At 41.5% G+C, this 21929-nt stretch overlaps 2 protein-coding genes across 5 annotated transcripts; both read left to right on the top strand.

Moving 5' to 3' along the window:
- The first annotated feature begins 39 nt into the window (after positions 1 to 39).
- On the top strand, positions 40 to 9231 carry LOC138184374 (neurogenic locus notch homolog protein 1). Its single transcript, XM_069122257.1, has 13 exons — positions 40 to 220; positions 283 to 382; positions 676 to 1275; positions 1476 to 2917; positions 2996 to 3153; positions 3360 to 3514; positions 5161 to 5324; positions 5601 to 5700; positions 6329 to 7327; positions 7563 to 8047; positions 8126 to 8283; positions 8664 to 8819; positions 8905 to 9231. Exons 1-13 carry the CDS (start codon positions 117 to 119, stop codon positions 9015 to 9017), a joined length of 4734 nt encoding a protein of 1577 aa, XP_068978358.1. The 5' UTR covers positions 40 to 116; the 3' UTR covers positions 9018 to 9231.
- Positions 9232 to 10076: 845 nt separating this feature from the next.
- Positions 10077 to 21785, top strand: LOC138184315 (uncharacterized). 4 transcript variants are annotated; one of them, XM_069122172.1, is made up of 7 exons: positions 10077 to 10376; positions 13280 to 13423; positions 13959 to 14120; positions 14525 to 14701; positions 14973 to 15116; positions 18619 to 18875; positions 19191 to 21785. In XM_069122172.1, the coding sequence occupies exons 1-7, from the start codon at positions 10145 to 10147 to the stop codon at positions 19365 to 19367; spliced, it is 1293 nt and encodes a 430-aa protein (XP_068978273.1). In that variant the 5' UTR covers positions 10077 to 10144; the 3' UTR covers positions 19368 to 21785. The 4 variants fall into 4 exon arrangements, with proteins under 4 accessions (XP_068978273.1, XP_068978272.1, XP_068978271.1 ...); XM_069122171.1 differs by having other exon boundaries at positions 14973 to 15233; positions 19194 to 21785; XM_069122170.1 differs by having other exon boundaries at positions 14973 to 15233.
- The last annotated feature ends 144 nt before the right edge of the window (positions 21786 to 21929 follow it).

Raw genomic sequence — 21929 nt, 5'->3', positions numbered from 1 at the left:
TCTGAACATCCTGTTTCGTTTCATATTGTATAGGATATGAAACACTGCAGAGAACGAATGCTTTAGTATCGTTCATTCATTAATACAGAACGCGTCAGAACGAGACAAATCTTAAAATGACATTTCTTTACGTCATACTTCTCGCTATTTTTCTCCAAGTAAGCGAAATCGAGCCGGATCCATACCGTAGAAGCAAATCACGTTGTGACAGATTAGTCAGGTATATTCGCCTTGTCTTTGAAATAATGAACAAATCGATTTAATCGTCATTGTACTTCTTAGTTTCAGAGCGTCACGGAACGTCTCATACAGAGAGAGTTATCGAGTCAATAAATGGGCAATTTTTTACGAAACAAAATACCGGTGGAGATACAGAAAAGAGGTAAACCATTTGATTCTTCAAATTCATATTCTTGTGTATACAAGTAAGCAAAGATTTATTTCACACAGTATATAGATTATAACGAGTACAGTATGTGCTTGGAATATTTATATCTCATAGCTAATGCCTCGTTAATGAAACATTTTGGAACGCTCTGTGTATTTCTACACCTTTAAATTCTCTCATAAGAGATGATCACGATCGTAAGATTCTACCTGCATAAAAACGCCCCATCTATGTACGTATTACAAACTGATAAGACAAAAATGTACACGCTTAAAAAATATTTCTAGTATTACACCGACTATCGTATTGAGAAAATGTGCTGCCCTACGTATGAAATGAAATTCGACGAATGCTACCCTGTCTGCTCTCCTGAGTGCACGAATGGCTATTGCGTCGAGGATGCGTACGGTAACAATCACTTTTGTCACTGTTACATGGACTACGTTTTGTCTACAGCAAACAAACATGTTTGCGAACCATCTTGTCCTGACTGTGAAAATGGAAAATGCATGACTCCGTACAAGTGCGAGTGCAATCCGGGATATCAAATCCAGGGTATTAAGGACTGCCAGCCGATCTGCAGTAAGCCGTGCGTAAATGGCTTTTGTGGAGCACCGGAACGTTGCACTTGTAACAAAGGTTACAAGTTACTGGGTAATTCGACGTACACCTGCGAGCCAGTCTGCGAGAAAATTTGCGTGAACGGCAAGTGCACGGGGCCTAATACCTGCACTTGTCACGATGGCTACGTACAAACAGACGAGAACTCGAAACACCTGTGCGTGCCATTTTGCGAAATTCCTTGCGCACCGTACGGAGAGTGCACTGCTCCTAACATCTGCACTTGCGTCGAGGGCTATCGATTTGATAATAGGAGTTACATAATGGTAAGTGTAAAATAAATTCTTCAATTGTTACGTGAAAGTTCGAAGAAAATTCTGAATCTACGTTGATAATTACAGTAGAATGTCGATTTTTGAAATTTATTCAATATCGGTAAAACAGAACAAATATTTTAATGAAATAAATCAAACGAAAATATTCAAAGTATGAAGAAATACGGCAGAAGAAGTGCTTCTGTTTTTAGAATACGGAATTCTTCGCCAATAAATCGGCCTGTATACCTATCTGCGAGCAGACCTGCGTAAACGGATACTGCAGTGCGCCAAATGAATGTAACTGTCATCCTGGTTACGCAAAATCAAAAACTAAGGGGAACGTTTGTGAGCCTGTCTGCGAAGAAGGTTGCGTGAATGGGTACTGCAGTTATCCAGATACATGCAAATGTAACCCAGGCTATAAACCTCACACAGCGAATCATTGTGTACCTATCTGCGAAAAGCCTTGCGAATACGGACACTGTATCGGCCACAACATATGTGCTTGCGTAGACGGCTATCATCTAACTGCAGACGACCCCTTCGTCTGTGAACCGACGTGCGAAGAAGAATGTCAGTTTGGAACTTGCGTTAGACCTAACGAATGCGCTTGCAACGATGGATACTCGAAAAAAAACCGGACCGTATGCGAGCCTGTGTGTACAGAGCCGTGTATCAACGGGTACTGCGATGCTCCTGGGATATGCGCTTGCAATTCTGGTTACAAATTCTCACACAATTCTAGTACCATCTGCGAACCTGTCTGCGACCGCTTGTGCTTCAATGGATTCTGCAGCGAACCCAACAAATGCAAGTGTCTAGTAGGGTATCGGCAACTGGAAAATAACTTCAATGCTTGCGGACCGATCTGCAAGGAAGACTGTGTCAACGGATATTGCACTCGTCCAAACGAGTGCACGTGCGAACCAGGCTATCGATCCTCGAAGAATAATTCAAATGTTTGCGAACCTGTTTGTACACAACCTTGTGAGAATGGATTCTGCAGCGCACCGGAGAAATGCAATTGCAAGGAAGGTTACAGTCTATCGTGGGACATTCCGAACGTTTGCGAACCTGTATGCACGGTATCGTGCGGTGTTAATGGGATCTGCGTTGCACCAGATAGCTGCAAATGCAAAGAGGGCTATGAATCAATGGGTAACGAGACTGCGTTTACCTGTGAACCTGTTTGCGACTTTGACTGCGGAAACGGTACCTGCGCATCTCCGAACGAGTGCACTTGCCACGCGGGTTACGCGAAAGACGCAGAAGGTCACTGTCAGCCATTCTGCGAATTTTGCAACAATGGAACCTGCGTGCAACCTGAAGTCTGCGAATGTGACGAAGGTTTCGTTCTAATGGAAAGAGAAAATCGAAGCGTCTGCGAACCGTACTGCAAGAGTTGCTTCAATGGAGTATGCGTAGCACCCGGTGATTGTCGATGCAACGCTGGTTTTGTGAAAACAGATACTGATAATTCAAACGACAGCAACGACTGTGTCAGCGCGTGTAAGAATAATTGCAACGACCACGGAGTTTGCGATGTCAATAACAGAAACTGCCACTGTTATTACGGATGGGATGGGATGGACTGTGGGGAAACACGATTTTGTATCGCGACGATGAACCACACAAGCGAACGCTTAAACGCGTAAGTATTGAAAACTTTTACATAATATTTTTGTACATTATGTGCATTTTGTATATTTTCATGTTCTTTTCATTGCAGATCGAACATCGAGTACGATGTAAACAACACGATCGCTTACGTAGTTGAAAATAGTCCAATGTGTCACCACGATTGTTTAGACAAAATCAGTAACGAGACTTTGTGCTTTGGAAAGTACGAGAACAACACAGAGGATGATACGATCTCCTGTCTGATCGGTACAACTATAAATGAACAACTTTCTCGGAGTGAAACAAGCTTCTAATTACTTTTCAGAGATTACAAATTTTGTTACGAATATCAGTAATGATAATTAACTTTGTTACGAATTAATCAATTAAATAATCTTCTTTGTCGATTCGTTATCGCTTTACACGAATATTTCTATCTGTTACATTTTTTTAATTGGGACACTACGTTGTAGATTCCAACTGTTATCGAGTGTACGCAACACGCACAAAAGGCCTAAGTTACGCATCGATATCTGGAATCGTGGGTGCTACGGTGATTACTAGTAGCGCCGCTATAATCTACGCGTTGATACGAACGAGCTTGAAAAAGAAAATTCCTTCTGGTAATTAATGTATCACTATGTCAACAAAGTTTCCAAATGAGAGTTTCTAAAAACGCAACTTTTGAATTGTCGTTTGCAAACGCAGATAATACGCCAACAACGTCGTCCCGGGGACAAACCTCTTTAATGCCTGAAGAGAATAGCAGCCTGTAACTGGAAGACGAACTGTATTCATCGTTTCACCTCTTTGTTAAACAATTACATCGATGCATCTAAAATATATTTTATAAATAAAACGTTTGTCACATATTCCATCAGGCTAAGTTTCAATCTAACTCAATCCCTCTCACTTTTCGAAATAATACTTTGTTTCGTTGCTTAAAATTTATAAAGGCTACCAGATCTAGAATTGAGAAACTTCATTGGTAACCTCTTTTGAGAAAATTCGTGCATTAAAAAGTTTTCTAACACTAGAACTACCGATAGTTAACACGAGGCTATTTCTATCACAACCAGTCAAAATGGCACGTCTTTAAAAAATACGTAATAATAGAATATTTTTATATTTTTCGATTTATCACTTTTTTGCAGAAGGAATTCCATGTTATCTAGTATATTTTTGGCATTATTAATCCAGCTGAGACCATGATCCCTAAACGAGAGTTGACATATTTATAAAATTGTAGAACCAGTCGTTTTGGCTGGTGTGATATTTCTAGTATTAACATCTAGCGATCTAACGATCGATTCGAAATTTTTCTAATAACTGATATCGACATATTGAATGATACGCAGAAAAATTTAAAAAACGTGTGGGAAATTATACGAGACGAGGAAACTGGTTAATTGTGGTTCGATAAACAGATTGCAGGACCCTTTTACACTTCGACAGGTATCAGTCATTTTAATTGATTTTGATATAAATTGGTATAAATTCTTTTAGTTATCGTTGCGAAAGTCATTACATCATTGCGGAAAAAAATATAACACGAAGTAGGAATTTTAAAATAAAATTGTAAAACCAGTCAATTTGACTGATGTGGTAATTCTAATGTTAAACGAAATGCAGAATGCATTTAATCGCCTTTATATACTAAATTTATTTTTCGTTTAACGACCTGATATTATCATTGTAATTACCGGTAAAGTAAACGAGCAGAAATATATATGCTTATTATTTTTATACAAAGATATAGTTAGCTAAGGAGTGGTAATTCCGCAAATCTGTAAGATACATGTGTGTATTATTATTTCCCCCCATGTTTATACATATCAACGAAGAGATAAAGCAAAAATCCTATTAACCTTCCGTGGGAAAGCATATTTTTTGCACCTTTCGTAGGCAACCTGAGTTGTTTACAGCATAAGAGAAATCTTTATTGCTTGCTGTTCTAGAACAAACTTACTTGAACCAAATTCTCGTTGATTCGAAGAATTAGTGCCTATTTCTTTAGGCAATGGAACCTGGATCTCCTTCCCACCCTCCCCCTTTTTCCAAGATATTCAAAAATGAAATTTCACTCCGGACATAAACGAGCCAGGTTGCCCACGGTTGGTTAAAATTTGTGACGAAGGATCCTCTGTATAACTCGATCAACTCTGACGACAAAATTGTCTGAACCTCCGCGATATCGAGCATCCTGTCGATAACGCGAAACAGATAAAAGAAGTCGAGCCCATCAATTGCAGCATTTAGCATCAGCTTCAGTAGCAAATTGCTCGTATGAACGAAAGGACGAGAAATATGAGATACATTGGTGGTATAATCTTTATAAACTCTATCCTTATAACAGGCGTAATGATGTCGTTGTGGTCGACCAGGCAACCGAAAAACGAGTTGGATGATTCGGACCATGAGTGCACCGTGAGCTTCAGGTAACATAGAAACTACCATATTCTTCGGTGTGCGGTTGAACTGCGTTTATTGAAACTTATTGGACAAACAGTTTGTATAATTGCAATTCATATAACCTATTTATCATTTTTCGTTCACACGATAGAAATGATTGATTTTAAGTGGCAAAAGTTCAATTGATCGAGCATTAACCAAGATTTCACTCCAATAAATGAAATTCAGATGAATGGAGATCTGCCGTACAAGAAGATAGTACAAGATTGCAAACGAATGGCGAAGGAACTTTTTTGTTTCAGTCGGAGGGAAGAACGATTCGTGCCGTATACGGAAACGTACAAGGCTCGGAAATGGGGACTTTTTTATGTGATTAAGACTCGAACAAACTACAGGAGCGAGGTATGGAACAGGGAAGGATCAAAGTCATGAACGTCCAGTGACTATTTCCTTACCTGTGATACACTCTGTATCTTTAATACTTTTAATTCCTAATTTGCTAGTCAATCAAAATTTTGAAGGAATGAAACAATTACGCCTAATAAGGGGAAAATATGCTTAGCTCTAAAACCAATTGTACGAACAATTTTGGTAATATAAGATTGATCGATAGCACGGTGAATCTCAAAACTGCTTGTAAAAAGTAGAAGATGCGATCATGTTGTTTTCCTGTAGTCCTCAAATATAATAATATGTACTTTACTTTTGATGTCATATATATATATATATATATTTCTGCATTTGTGCCTAATTAATTAATGCCTATTAAGGATGTATTGTAATGTGGATAATAGAAGATGGCTGTTTCCTATTAAATCGCTAATAGGAAGCGGATATGCGATATGTAATATAGTAATAACCAAGTATTAGATAGTAATTGAGACCGAAACAAACCAAAGAAGCACAATGCCTTGTAATCCGTAAGCGAAGCAATAAAGATATTATCTACATGTGAGAAATGCATAAATATGCACAGTCTATCGATGAGAATCGCTATTACAGCTTAGCATCAATCTCTTCTGGTTTTCAGTACAGAACCACTTGGGTGACCGAGAAAAAGTGCTGCAGTGGCTACGTGAGAAACGACAATATCTGCGTGCCAGAATGCTCGGTTCCTTGCATCAACGGAAGATGCGTAAAACCAAATACGTGCGAATGCGATGAAGGATTTAGCCACCAATATCTATCGTTCTCGTGCGAGCCAGTATGCGAAGGGAACTGCACAAACGGCATTTGCCAATCTCCTAATAAATGCATGTGCAACATTGGCTACGAATTGTCCGCTGACAAATTGCACTGTCAACCAATTTGCCAGCAAAATTGCGAACAGCTAAATGCTCGTTGCATGGGGCCGAACCATTGCGTCTGCAATCCAGGCTACGAGCTATCCGATTTACTATGCGTGCCGATTTGTAAAATGCCATGTGAAAATGGCAAGTGCACAGCGCCGGACGTTTGTACTTGCAACGATGGTTACGAACTTATGGATATGTTCACCTGCACGCCTAAGTGCGAGCAACCTTGTAAAAACGGCAATTGCACGGCACCAAACAATTGTACATGCAACCCAGGATACCAACAGAACGAGGCCAAGGACTGTGAACCGATCTGTAGCGAATCCTGCGTGAATGGAACTTGTATCGCCCCGGAAGTCTGCAGCTGTGACCCAGGTTACGGATTATTGAACGATTCCAAGTATGTTTGCGAGCCCATGTGCGAAAAGGCTTGCGTAAATGGAACCTGCACAGCACCTGACATCTGTTCTTGCCACGACGGCTATCAAGTTAGCGGAGATGACACGATGAAGCACGTGTGCGAGCCAATTTGCGAGAAACCTTGCGGAAACGGAACGTGCACCGCGCCAGGAGTTTGCAACTGCACGGAGGGTTACTGGTTCGAGGAAGAGGAACGAACGTGCGTACCGTTTTGCAAGATTCCTTGTGAACCTGGCGGAACATGCGTGGCACCGGACACTTGCAGTTGCTTCGATGGATATCAAACGATCGATACGAACGTGAAGGAAAACGAAGTGAGTACAACTGTAATCTTCCGATTCGTGTCTTTTTAACTAGGAGCTTTGGAATCCAAATTTTGGTCCCTGCCGGTTGCCCAAATGCATACGCTGATGTACAGTGGGTTGCGTGCGTACAGGCATCTCTAGTACGAAATTAAATTGTTCCTAGCTTGGAAAATAAGACTTATCCGACATTTGTGCGCATAAAAGTTTTTCACTGTCTTGTCATATCCTTTCTATATATATATAGGTCCTAGACAAAATCACTGATGGGTATACATCAGCCTGTGAACCTATCTGCGAACCAAGTTGCAAACATGGTAAATGCACGGCACCGAATTTCTGCACTTGCAATGACAATTACACACGATCTTCAGATAGTCAGTGCATGCCAATCTGTTCCTCCTGTGAAAACGGTATCTGCGTTGCGCCACATGTATGCCAGTGTTTAGAAGGTTTCGTCAAGGAATCCGAAGGTTCGTGCGTAGCATTTTGCGAAAATAGCTGCGAGAACGGAAAATGCGTGGCACCAAACGAGTGCCGATGCGATGTTGGCTTTGAAATGAGTGCGAATGGTACCTGCGTTAAGCCGTGTACACGCGTTTGCAAAGGTCATGGAGTATGCGTGAAGGACGAGAAACCGTGTGAATGTTCTTACGGATGGAAAGGGTGGGATTGTGATCAACCCACTGTGTGCATTTTAGTAATGGATTTCGACGATAAGACCGTCAATCGGTGAGTATAATGGTAATACGAATTTGTTTTGCATTGAAGTACAGATTTAATGAACTTTTAAAAGAAAAATGTTCATAGACTCACGGTCCACAATGAGACGAATAGCACGCTAATGGATGCCAGACATTACGCACCGTATTGCTACCAATGCAACGACACAGAAGGCAACAAAAGTTTCTGCTTTACTATAACCTCCGACCATGGTCCATCGACGATTGGTTGCTTTGTCGAAAGAGGTATTTTCTTAATATATTCGCTATTGCCAAAATATGACTGTTCCCCTATAGTAGAAAAGCTTTATATCTTTCACAATTACGTGAATCCACTGTCACACGCTGTAACTTGCGCCGAATAATCTAATTCGAGATTTTTTTCATATTTTGCTAATATAATCACGATAATTGCGTCTTATAGCAGTACTGATCGTACTTGGAAATATTTTATATAACACAAAGACTATACAAATTATATAACGTGAAATACAGAAACAAATATACAAACTTATACGATACTCGTAATTCATACGAAGTTTCTATAGAGATTCAAACACTTTCGTAGGAAACTCTAATTTTATATCGAAAATTCTCTATTGCATAGTTGTATGTTCTATTTCAAGAATCGCCGTGCTACCTATCTACATATCACAGCAGCACCAACACAGTGTCCAGGATGGTTGGAACATTAACAACAATTACGATCGTAATAATAGCGACCGCAACAACGGCAGCATATTTCTTCATTCGTAGACAACGGAAAATAAAGACGCGCGCAGGTATTACGATAAGAATTAATAATAAAATAATAACGCGATAAACAACGTGATTTCCTTGTTTAATCTTTTTGCTTTTTTTCTTCAGCCATCATGCAAAATGATTTGTATCAAAAAACTATCACACACGAAGCAAACGAATGTCTCATTTCGGAAGATGAAAGTCACGATACAATCGTGAACGACACTGGGATAAATTAGAACGAACAAGGAAAGTACGAATCGGTATTTGAACGAGAATTTTTTCCTAGTACATTCTCGGCGGATAAGAAGATATACAGGCGATATACAATCTTCAGAAGGTGTACGATATCATTGCGTGAAAAACGGAACACCTACGACGATAGTATTAATACTTGAAACGCTACCTTCTGTAATAAATATACGAAAACGTTCTACAAAAGAAAAGAAGAAAGCTGTACTCGATTAACCATACCAATATCCTACAGCGACGTCGAACGAAGCCAAATGATTCCCAATGCGATCCACGATCCTCCATTACGCCTTCCATATAATCATGTAGATATACCGTCAACGTCAACGTGGAAAACATCGTCGGATGAAAACGATCGCGAAACGTACATACACACTGTGCATAATCGAGGAATCGAGATCGACATTCTTTCAGATCCTGACCTGCAAAGAGCGACCACCCTCCAAAACCAATACGAAGCACAATGCTGAGAACTAGGTAGCCGGACGGCAGCGGACTAACCGAAGTATCGGCGCGCACGATCGCATACGTATAATTCAAATCGCGTTGGTTTCAAGGTAGCCGGCTGGAAAGGTAACAAACCAATAATCCTTCACCCCCTGATAGCTGGAGGTTGGGCGACGACGAGAGGACGGAGCAGCCCTGATCTCGATCGACGCGGCACAAAGGGAGGAGAAAGGAAGGGGTCAACGGGTGGCATCGCGCAGCTGCAGTCGCGGTGGTCGACCGGCTAGCGGAAGGAAGGCGTCAGTGAACGGGGGAGCACGGAACCGAAAACCGCGGTGGTACTCTGCCGACAGTCAGACAGTCGCCGTCGTCGGTCGTGCTGCTGTTGCCTACGAGCTACCGCTGTCAAAGACAGAGACAAAGATAACGAGAAAAACGACGCGTGTTTGAATAGTACGTGTGTCGGAGTCGAGGTGAATCGCTGGTGTTGTCGTGGCCAAGGTGTTTTACAGACGGTTCGACGCGATATAAGGCGCTTGTCAGAGGCGTCGAGGGCGAGAGGGCGTGCAGGAGGGTGGGAGGGGGGAGGGGGAGGGCAGGCGACGGGGAAGGATGTCGATGCGCCGCCGGTGGTCGGTTTCGGGGGTTGACTCGCGCCGCGGGGGCGATGAGCGCACTTCCCTCCGCCCTGAGACTGACCTGCTGCCGTTCCTGGCTCCTGCTTCTCATCTGCTTCGTTTTCCTGGTATCCGGCTGCAGCTGCGACACGCGCCCGGATCGCCTGACCCGCAGATTACTGGCAGGTGATGACGTGCGCGGATCCAGCTACGACGACGACGACGCCGACGACGACGTGTATGACGACGACCAGGACTACCTCGAGCACAACATCACTGCGGGTGAGTGTTCCACCCGTGGACCAGAAACCGTGAATGCTCTATATCGTTAATTCGACGCGGCACGGTGTTACAATTCTAATGAAAGCTATCGGCTTCTCCGAAACTGGTAAGACTGGTGAGAATGTCGAGTTCTCTGAGACTGGTGATATTACGAGATATCGAGTTAGGGATTTCTGCTTGGATTTTGCAGTTTGATACGTTGATAGGCGATATGGACGATGTTCGTAACGAGTCTGACGACAAGTGGTGTAGTGGAACGGGAGAAAGGACGAGCAACAGGAACTAGCGAGAGACTTAATAACGCGAACAGTCTCACAATTCGATGTATCGATCGTTGATCGGTACAAAAGTTACTATTAGATAATCATATACTACTTAGAAAATGATTCCCACCAATCCTGTTACGTTTCGTTTCAAATCGATCGGTATGTGTTTCGATATTTAGTTCTTCTTCGGATCGATATGATGGTTCTCATTGAAGAATCGTTACGTTACTTTTCTCGTGAAACAAGGACGATCGAAGAAACGCGTGTGCCACGGGATTCTTGCCTCGCCTTCTTCGCGCATGCTCTGTACGAGCGTGCAAACACTTTGCTCCAGAATCTTCAGCCAGGGTGCAAACACTTGTTACTGTCATTGTTATCGTCATCTAGACGTTTTGCCTCTGTCAGACGATAAGTAACCCTTGTCTACCTCGTTAAATCTAACGAGAGGGCAGATGGTAAATGTTACAAACTGCAAAGTTCAGCAATACTTTCCTCGTTCTTCCCCGAATCCAATCATCGAACTTGCGATCGTGCACAAATCTTCTGATACGACAGACGATATTCTATCTGATCGTGAGATCGTGTCAATGTTTTCTCGTATTCATCGAATCCCAAATTGCGACGCATCTCGTAGAAATCGCATTGATGATCGTGGGAAAGCATCAAAGTCGAAGAGAGTAATAAAAATAAAGGAAAACAAAATATTTCACGTCGAAATTCGCGAGTGCGCCTGCGCATAGATGCAAGAGCAAGAAGAAACTAGTCCCTCTTGATTTTCGCGCCAACCACGCTACCGGTATTGATTTTAATGGATGCTGCAAGCTCTCTCAATGTCTGCATGTGGGAGTTTGCACACTGCCTGCAGCTGCGTAAGATTTCAAAAAGATCTCTGTTTCTCCTTCTTCTCCGCTCCCTTCAGCCCGTGACACGTAACGCAGAGAAGGAGGAACGACAGAAGGGGAAAGACGTTAAAGAAGGAGAAATATGGTGCGTCATTCGCTCTTGTTTCCTTGACGACATTCGCAGGAAATCTTCGCTCTGGAGTAGAGCTCGATGAGTGGTAAAAACACACACACACACATTAGCGAATCGTAGCCTAATGATCGCGCGTCATGAACTTCCTGAATCAGGTCAAAAAGCATAATTCTGCGTGCTCCGTTATTTACGCGACACAGCCGGGCTCGACCTCCTCCCATTCATCTGCAGTTCGAACGATCGATCGATCAGGGCAAACGCGAGCTCTGGACTAGGAACGAAGAAACCTATTTCTAGGCGAAAACTCGTACGTAAGATGTTCTCCGTTGCACCATCCCGTGCGCCCTCGATGGAAAGTTAATTAGGGTACACGCGAGAACGTGACACGATATCCAGCGGTTTAGCGTGTGTTTCTGAACGTTTGCCAACGTAGCTGATCATCGTTATGTTACCTCCTTAAACCTAACCCATGCCATGATACATTTAATAACGATATAATGCGATAATTAAGGGGAAATCGATACTTGTCTGGCTCAGTGCCCGCGCCTGGTAACCTGACACAAACGGCGCAATTATCCCGAGGAAATATGCCCTGCTAATTTTCTCCGTCAGTTTTTCTTGGATGAAAACAAGTTTTATTAATCATTCGGTTAACGGCTAATAGAATAATATAATTCATCCGTGCATAAAATTATCGTGAATTTATAGCCGAATATTTCACCGTTTCTTGTTAGAATTACACACCGTGATGATCCTAAATTCACAAGTTTGAAACACAATTTTCAAAAATGAGGCCTTCAACGCGATTTCGTCGTTCTTGATTCTCGTCTTATTTCGAGCCACAAAATCTCCCTGACTTTTCTTGCGCCACGAATTTAGAACCACGATATATAGAATCATTGGAAAATCGACGCAGTTCCGACATCGTTTACAAAAGCGCACCAGATATCAAACATCTTTTGATGCGAGAAAGTGGCCTGGATAGAGTGTGTAACAATGGCTTCTTTGCTTCGTTAATCGTTCAGAATGTATGCGCATTCGTGGCTCGACAAACAGACGCCCGTGACAACGCGTCTAGGCTGCACGTCAAAAGCAGAACAAAGACGCGTATCGAAACCGGGAATAATAGTTGAAAGAGGAACGATACCTCCATTGGAGACCGAAGCAACAGTGACAATAACGAAAATAACTGAGAGCACTCTTCGGAATGAATGGACCTTCTTCTGCAAAAATGTTACCACTAAGATAGCCGTGGCACGTAGCTATATGTGAAAAATGATTATTATCCCTGCTACAAAGTCGTGTGTCTCAATTTTTGTGACAATTGCATTTTCTATGTGTCGATTTCGCGCTAGTTTCAACTAAAGAGAAAAAGAAGGCGATCTTTTACAAGTAACGACGATCGTTTCACACCCTTCTCGAATCAAACAAATTTTGTGGCGATAGGGAAACACGACTTGGTCGCAAGTTGATTGAAATTGAATAAAACTGAATTCTACCGTGCGATCAATGGGATTCTGAAGTTTGGACGGAAGAAAGCACGATGCGATAGTCGTCTGGAACAATAGCGCACGCTATTTAAGGAAACAACCTACATATTTCATCTACTATTGAGAAACGTCGTAGATAATCCGGTATGCTATCGATTTCGTCTGTTTTCAGCGAAGGGGCAGTACCTGGGCTCGCCGTGCGATGTCTCGTGCAATCCGGAACTGCAGCACGTGTTCTGCGACACAGTCACTGGTTTCTGCGAGTGCGAGAAATTCTATCCAGTTCGTCTTGGGCCTACCAAAGGATGTGCCAAACGTACGTAGCTCGTTTCACACCCGATTCCATGTTATTTTCTCCTTCAAGTAGATCGTTCCGATAGTGAGAATTACCGCGGTAACGCAGACCGCTAAAGTGGAGAAAATAAACGTGGATTATTCTGTCCAATCCGAACGACAATGTTTTACGTGGTTCTCGTCTTCATCTTGCGACGATTATTCGACAACTCGATTCGTTGCTTCGACGCGTTTCTTTAAGTTTGATGAGAATCAATTGGATGCCTATTTTTCTTGTGTAATTTTCCTTCTATTTTTGAATAGCGCGGTTAATTCTAAACTCGTCGCCTCGATACTTATTTCTTCGAATTTAAAGAAAATCAATCGTTGACCATTTATTCGTGTACTTCTTTCTCGTTCGTTAAATAGCATATTTGATTTTGTTTTTATCTAAGAACACAGTATCGCGTGAAATAATTTCGATATATTCGCATTATCATCGCACGTGGAAGATCGAAAACGTATCACGTTTTGATAAAAACAACGACGAAACAAATAACAAGTAACCGGTTTTCCAGCTAAAAGACTCGGGGAGCAATGTTTCTATCGCGCGACTTGCACTTTTGCGGATCAACACTCGACCTGCACTCAGGTGCAGCACAATGCTGTGTGCGACTGCGAACAAGGTTACCATAGGGTCGCCCTATCCAGGCCTAACAAGAAGGTGTTCTGCGCCGAAGGTACACCGTGCCAACTTATTGTCACACTAATTACATCATCGCCAAAGTGAACCGTACCTGGTTTTCATGCGTGAAATATCTAATTACGAGGAAAAGAATCTTCATTACATACATATACGACATAGATTCTAGTTTCCTGTCCCCTTTCATATTAATATTACAATTTAAATGGTAACGATTTATGCTACCAAGGACAATTTGCCATTTATGACAAATTATAGCATCGTAGTTCGAAAAGTGAATTTTCTGCATGCACTTAGTTCTAATTCAGTGACCAATCGTTGTATACACTGATACAGTCGAGATACGAATCAACGTCGCGTAAAATGGTTTTTGTAAGCGTGCACACACTTCTAAAGAACCCAAGTTCGGAATTGAAACATAGCGTTGTAATCTGTTGGCAGATCTGGTGCTGATAACGACCGATATTCCTACCCTGCTCTGCATAGCATCGGGAATAGCGGTATTCACAGCGATGATATGCTTCGTGCTCAAGTTATTCAGTCGTGCGAGATACTCAAGGCCACGGCACTATGCCAACGCCAATCACGCGCCGCCCATGTTGTTTTCTAGCGACACAGGTGAGTACTCGTTTAAACGATCGACGATCAAGATGCAAACAGTCACTCGCTCAAATAAAATATTTGAATACCTACGAAAACATGTAGTTGTATTCTGTATAGTATCATAATGTCGAACATACGGGCTCTTTACTCCATAGCGAAACAATTTTCATTAGGCCGAAAAAAATTGTATATCAAAGGAGTTAGGCGATTAAGATTCAAATTCAGAACGACAGAAGAGTCCAAATTCCCATAGGAAATATTATTCTTAACGAAAACGACCCAACAGGTATCCCACTGACGCTTCACGGTGGCCGACCATCCTCGCGCTCCAGTCAGAGGAGCAGCACAGGGGGACCTTTGACCTACGCGTTCTCGAGGAGGCCAAGTAGTGGTGGTAGCCGTGGTCCACTGGTACCAGCGTCGAGAGCAGGTGCGGCACGTGCCGCCGCCATCTTGCTTATATCGTGTCACCTGCAGGCGACCAAAGGCGGAAACAAGCATCGACGTACCCTTAGCGACGTAGCTGAGGGATCGTCCGACGGCCTCGGTAGACGATCAACGATCTCTTTCTAACTATCCTTTTCTGTCTTCTATTCTCACTTTTATCTGTCCGCGTCTCTCACATTCTCTACACCATCTGTGTGTCTTCTATTTCTACGTATTCTTCTTCCTCTTCCTCTTCTTCTTCTTCTTCTTTTTCTTTTTCTTTTTCTTCTACTTCTTCTTCTTCTTCTTCGACTCGTTCGAATCGCCCCGTCCTCTTTCTTTCGTCATTCGTTTAAGGTTTAACCCTTTGCGGTTGTATATCTGCTCTTTTATCGTTTCAATCATACGACAATTCTCAGACACTAAAGAACAATTCTAATTTTATATCATATTGAGCTAACGAACATTTTTTTCGCGCATTATAGTGTATTATTTCTTATCTAGAAAAAATATGTGCGTTATATAAGTAAATAAGATGTACATTTCTGCCAACTACGTTAGTAAAGAACACTCGAGCATTTAACTTTTAATAACGAATATATCCAACGACAATGTCTAATGCATCGCAATATTCAATTATTGATACGAGTCAGTGTACCAAATAGTAGTATGGTTGAATTTTATTTTAATTATTTGGACATTCCGTTTGATTATATTATTAATGTTTCTTCGATGAAAATTAATTCCGATTACAAGACACCCACGTCTGAGCTCGATACGACCTCAAAGTGTTGATCGTAGAGTGTTTCGCGAATTTTGACGTAGACATAAAAAATTTAGCTTTGGAAAGAAGCTAAAGCGATTGACCACCTGAAATCACGAATATCTTTCCTAATTCTATAACGATCACCTTCTTAATTCTAATTTCTTTTGTCTGTTTTCTACACGAATCTATCGTCATTTTATTTCTTGTCCTTCTCTCACCATTTTTTCGCATTCTATTCTGCACGAGTCGCCTCTCAAGCGGGCGACAACGATGACGAAGAAGAAGATGGTGGTGGTGCTTTGAGTCGTGCCATACCGTTGTCGCTGTTGTGTCGTAGTCGTTGTTATTGATATTTAGCACCCTGATTATCCAGCTTCCCTCTCGCGTTCACCGCGTTCCATTATTCGTCTCGTTGTCCTATATTGACTCTTACGTAACGATCTTTGATTACACCGAAGCGAAATCGATATCACGACGAGGCTTAAAGGAACGGGGGAAACGCGAACTCCGATCACGTTTTATCCTCCTGGACACGAACAACTCACCCTTCTTTCTCTGTTGTTTTCCCACGGTTAGAACGTTGGAATTTTTATTCGAATTGCGTTATATTCGCCAAACAATGGCCGTGACAGTACTACCGATCCGGATAATCCCAAAATTACAAAAGCAAAAAAAAAAACAAAAGAACAATATCTGCGTAAATGTATCACTCCTCCTAAGTCGTATCTTACACACTTCATCCCGAATAGATAAAAAAGAATAATTTACCGATAAGGAAAACCACGTACACATACGTGTGGCATATTTATATCGTGAATCAAACACAAATGCTACATTGTCACGTGAAATGTGATTCTAATGTGTATCCAATATAATATAAAGCGCTGCACGAGTGTGTTACGAGATAGCAAGATGGCAGCGGCCGATTTCGTTGCTCGTTAACGAACGAACGTTCTCTGGTAAGACATAGAGAGACACGAAATCTTTACGCACTAGCTAGCTCGCCGCACACGCACGCAAAATAAAAAAAAAAGTACAGTACCGGTTCGCATGCGAGGGGTCAGCTTCTTCTACCAATTTTAACTTAAACGCGCCGAATTTTTAACGAACGCATCTACTTTTTTTTCACTACGCACAATCGAGTGGTGGGGAAACGGGAAAAGATTAAATTTTCTAATTAAGCCTGCTACGTTTTTCAGCTGCTACGTTTTATCGCTGCTACGTTTTTCCGCTGCTACGTTTTTCCGCTGCTACATTTTATTTGCTGAGCTTTAAAAAAGTCGCCGCTTATTTTTCTTTTCTTTTTTTGTCAACAGCTGTAACGAGAACGAACGCTAAGAAATAAAATGAAAAAAATATATAGTATATTCGTCTTCTATTTGCCTGTTCATTGCTTTCTCGCTTCTCTGTGTGTTTTTAAAGATCGATTTTACAAGTTTCGACGACGATCAAAAGTTGCTTCGATAAAGGATCGATTACATTAAAAAAATGATCTACGTGTTTTGAAAAAAAAGTGGAAATAATTGTGCACGGATTTTATAAATGCTGAATGCGCTTGTTGGAAATCGAAGGACAAACGTACACATCTCGAACGAAGCTTCTCTATATGCAACAGGATGCACGCGTATAACTGTTACTCTTTCTCTATCTGGCTGCATTTTCTGTCGCCTTTTGTACGCGTCGTCAATCAATAAGAACCGCTAACAAGCTCCGTGAATTAGAAACACTTAAACAGCTCGCAAGCATATTCGCATCCCCGTATACACGTACACGTACATACGCGCAACGGCTCTTACGTTCACGTAATAATTTCGCGAAATTAAATTCCTAACGAGGATCAAGAATTTATTCGGAATTATTAATAACGGCCTGCGTATATTTTTTTTTGCTTCGACATCCACTCGAAATTACACGAAACTACACGAAACTACACGATCAAAACATCGTACAGTGCAGAAAATGTTCACCGTGGTAGCGATTCAAAAACGCAAACGTGGAGGAAAGATTGTAAGCGTTCGCTTTCGTACGTGCTTGCTTCATGCTGAAAAAGGCCGCTTGTTATTCCTCTTACGTTACATAACACCATGCAATGCTCGCTGTCGATGGACAATATCTACACGATGACAATTTGCACAGTCACTCGAACACCGAAAAGTCAAAATCCCAAATTTCTTCGATCAACAGGCAAAAAACATTTCGCATCCGTTCGTTTTCCTTCTGATCCTTATCCACTTTCTACAAATTCAATTCCTGTTCGCAACTCTCTTTGAAATTCGCCTGTCTCGCGCGGAATCCTAATTTCGAGTCTCTTTTCCCTATCGGCTTTCCCGAAAATAATCACAGCACAGAGCGTCAAAAGCTTCTACGTTCGACGATCCTGTAAAATTAAAGAAATCAGCTGATGCGACCATCGAGCTTGCATACTCCCATGTACGAATAATTAGCTAGCGACCGAGGGATCTCGTTGATTCGACAACCAGCACCAGTAACTACGTATCGCTCCTATATGTATAGCCGAATATTGATAGAAACGTTTTACAGAGGCCGAGAGTCACGCTGGTATTAGCCGAGCAGTCGCAATTAGATTTCGTATTTCTGATTGATCTCTAAGCCTAGTTAATTGACTCTTAGCGTAGCGGAAGGGAACAGCCGGGTGACGGCAAGGGGCGGGTGGGGATTGAACGTATAATTCTCTGTCCCGACTTCTAGAATAAAATTTTACCCGTTGTTTCCTCGATAGGTTCTCGTCGCCCTAGCTTAACATCGGTTCACAGTTCGACGTCCTCGGCCCGTAGTTACAGCGCTCGACGACTCGAAAAGGAGAGAAACGAGAAGGAGCAACGACAGGCGTTGCAGGAACTCAGGCTGGCCAAACAGCGGGAGCAACAGCAGCAACAACAGCAACAGATCGCCCCTACGCCTAGTCCTAGAACTCCGCACTCTATGGACGAGCTGTTGCCATCCGTGGAGGAAGGAAAGGAAGTGTTTTATAACGAGGTATTTTGTAGGAACATTAGGTGCGTCGATTCGTTCAGTACCTAGTTGATCCTTTCGACGCTAACTTACATTACAACTTATAACGTAAGAATTTATAATTTACCAAATATAACGCAATTGCCTGCCAAGCTATTCGGCATTGAAAAAAGTGTTTCAAGCTGAAGCTAAATTAATTTAGACGTCTGACAATTATAATTCTTCTTCCGCGATTTATCCCCCTGTATTCAGCGATCTGAGCCAATTTTAAAGCTACCCTAACGCTACTTAAATCCCAAATAATTCTCAGTCCCACATTGAAACGTTGGGGTACACTAGCAGGTGCCGACCGCAACGGACATGACCGAAGAAACACCAGCGAAAACGACAGCCATTACGACAACCAACGTGAACGCGACCAGATTCGGTGAAATGACTCCCGTCACGACCTCGACAACGTCCATCTTCGAAACGAACATCGCACCCCGTGCCACCGGTGACATCTTTCAAGTGTAGTTAAGGACTAGAAATATCGACGAACTCGTAACTCACACGTGACTCGAATCGAATGGTTACAAGCCAGTGAAGAGACGTTAGTAAATTCAATACATGAACACGTAGCAGCACAGTTCCGAATCGTATATAACAAAAACAAGAAGATAATGTCCCGAATTTAAGAAAAAAGAGAAAATAAATAAATAAATAAAATGGCTGAAAACGTCACGCGCCTAAGAGATAATCTGCTAAAACAAAGGGAAGTGCACGTGTAAGATGCTCTGTCACGGACGCGGTGCTTGAATGAGAAGAAACTGTAGACAAAAGGTACAAAGAAAGTCGCTAAGTTGTTAAAGTTGAAGTTTTGCTTGTGCCACGCGCGAAGGCCTAGAATTTACTCTAAAATGATACGTTTTTATTAAAGCTAGGTGCAAAATGATATGTACCTGGACGTTAAGCCAGCTCTGAGTATTTAAAAAATGAGTATAAAAACGCGATATCGAGTCGAAGTTAAAATCGTTCAGTGCTAAAATACGTAAGATTCGGGAGTATATGTGAATCCTGGACGTAGGTGCGGGGGAATATGAAGTTGTACCTGAATATAGAGGTGGTACGTACCGTGTATTTAAGGGTTCAGAAATTTTCAGCGGAATTCTAACCCGGTAGCGGAGGATTCTTTGTCCGTAATGGTTACAAAATTCAGATGACATCTTTAGGATAATTTACGTGCATTATAAATCCCGAGAGTATAATTTCTAAACGACAAGAAATTCTTCGATCGAATGCTACTTCTAAATAGAATTTCCTAATTACGAAACTTTTGCAAAACTTGTAATCTTTTAAAACTTTTTCAACTGTTCCTTTATCCTTTTTTGTAAAACGATATTAAAACAGCAAAGCACGAGGTTTTATGATAGCTGTAACTCGTTTCGAATTTTTGTCCCTTTACGGACAAGAGGAAGAGTGGAGTTGGTATTCCAGATGATTTTTTACGGCTTAAATTTTTTAAGCATTTGCGGATCATTGGTTCGACGATAGAATTTTTTACAATGATTCGAACGATTATTACGAGCAAAAGCGGGTGATCTAACACAGAAAAAAAATCGAGCTTCGAGTCAACAGTTCGATGCTTTGTGAATTAACTCTTCGGTACCACGATACTCTGTTTACTACGATTTACTTACGTATCAGTCTAATCGTTTTTCCAAGTAGGAACGAAATTAGGTTACAAACGAAGATTTTACCGATTTAAGAAGCGCGACGCTAAACTACATAGTTCTTACTCGTTGTTTCTTTGTACCTTACCGATAACTTCTTACTATGCATTTAATCACATATCAACAATGGAAGAAAATGATGCCAGTTTTAAACGAATTGTTCGAGATACTAGAGAGAAAGATGGAAAAATAATTATCATATTATTTCTATAACTATTTACGGTAATACGCCAAATCACATGGTTATATTCGGTAGAAGAGAACGATAATTGCCATAAATGTTTTGCCTGAAAATTAACTCAAACTTTGTATTATCATGTATTTAGAAAGCACAAAGAAAGGAACATGCTATGTCTATATACATATTTCGTTTTGTGTAAAAAGATATTGATATACCGATACGTTCGATCGTTTCGTTTGCTCGAACCGACTTAGCTGCGATAAAAAAAAACAATTGGCAGGGCATTCTCGAGTGGGTCGAGGCTAAATATACCTCTAATCTTAGGTAAATTACTCTGTGACAACTAAATAGAAAAACGTGAAAGATATCGGGCTGGTGCTTGGACGCACACAACGATGTGGCACCAGCAAGAATCGTGCAAAAAAAAGCTACAAAAAATAAGAAAATATGCAAAAAATTGTGCTACCACTATTGCGATCTCGTAATCTCGCTTCTCTGCGACCGAAACTGCGTGAAGCACGAGCGGTTTCTCTCTTTTCCCTCGCTTTTTCTCCGGTGAACGCACTTTGACAAAAAATCCAATTTGAACACACGCGTTACGAAAATTAGAATGGAAGAAAACTCGTTTCGTCGTGCGTTTCTCCCTCAGAGATACGAAATTATTTATCTCGAATCGAACAACTCGTTCAAGGTACATTGTGCAAATTAGACGATTAAATATTTCTCGTTCCCGTTTGACGATCCGTGACGAACCGCTACTTTATGGCATACGATCACGAAATATTACGAAAGAGTAATTTCTGCAGCGAAGAAACGGATAAAAAATGGACGACATAATTTAAGTACGTTTCTGTTCCCCTTTGTTAAATTAATCGTCGTTGAATCCTTTTTCTTTCTTTTTTTTCTTTGTAATTGTTTGTTTAAATGCCAATGTAAACCGTCTCGTTGCAACGGTGCATACGATTTTCTCGAGTCGCTCGACTCGCCAATGTAAATTGTAGAGATAAAAACAATCGTTAAAAGCAAATTATATATATTCTATATATACATATTCTATATATACATGTATATACGTAAGAAAGCAAACATGCACGAGGGGCTGTGTGGAATTTCACCGAAAGCGAAACTGACAACCATAAAAAGAGAGAGAGAGAGTAACATCCCTTGTCTATATAGAACGAGAGA

This window comes from Bombus flavifrons, chromosome 10, assembly GCF_040668555.2.
Source record: "Bombus flavifrons isolate JBK064 chromosome 10, iyBomFlav1_principal, whole genome shotgun sequence".
Lineage (NCBI taxonomy): Eukaryota > Metazoa > Arthropoda > Insecta > Hymenoptera > Apidae > Bombus > Bombus flavifrons.
The sequence above is the reverse complement of the archived record's forward strand: the minus strand, read 5'-3'. Positions and strand labels throughout refer to the sequence as shown.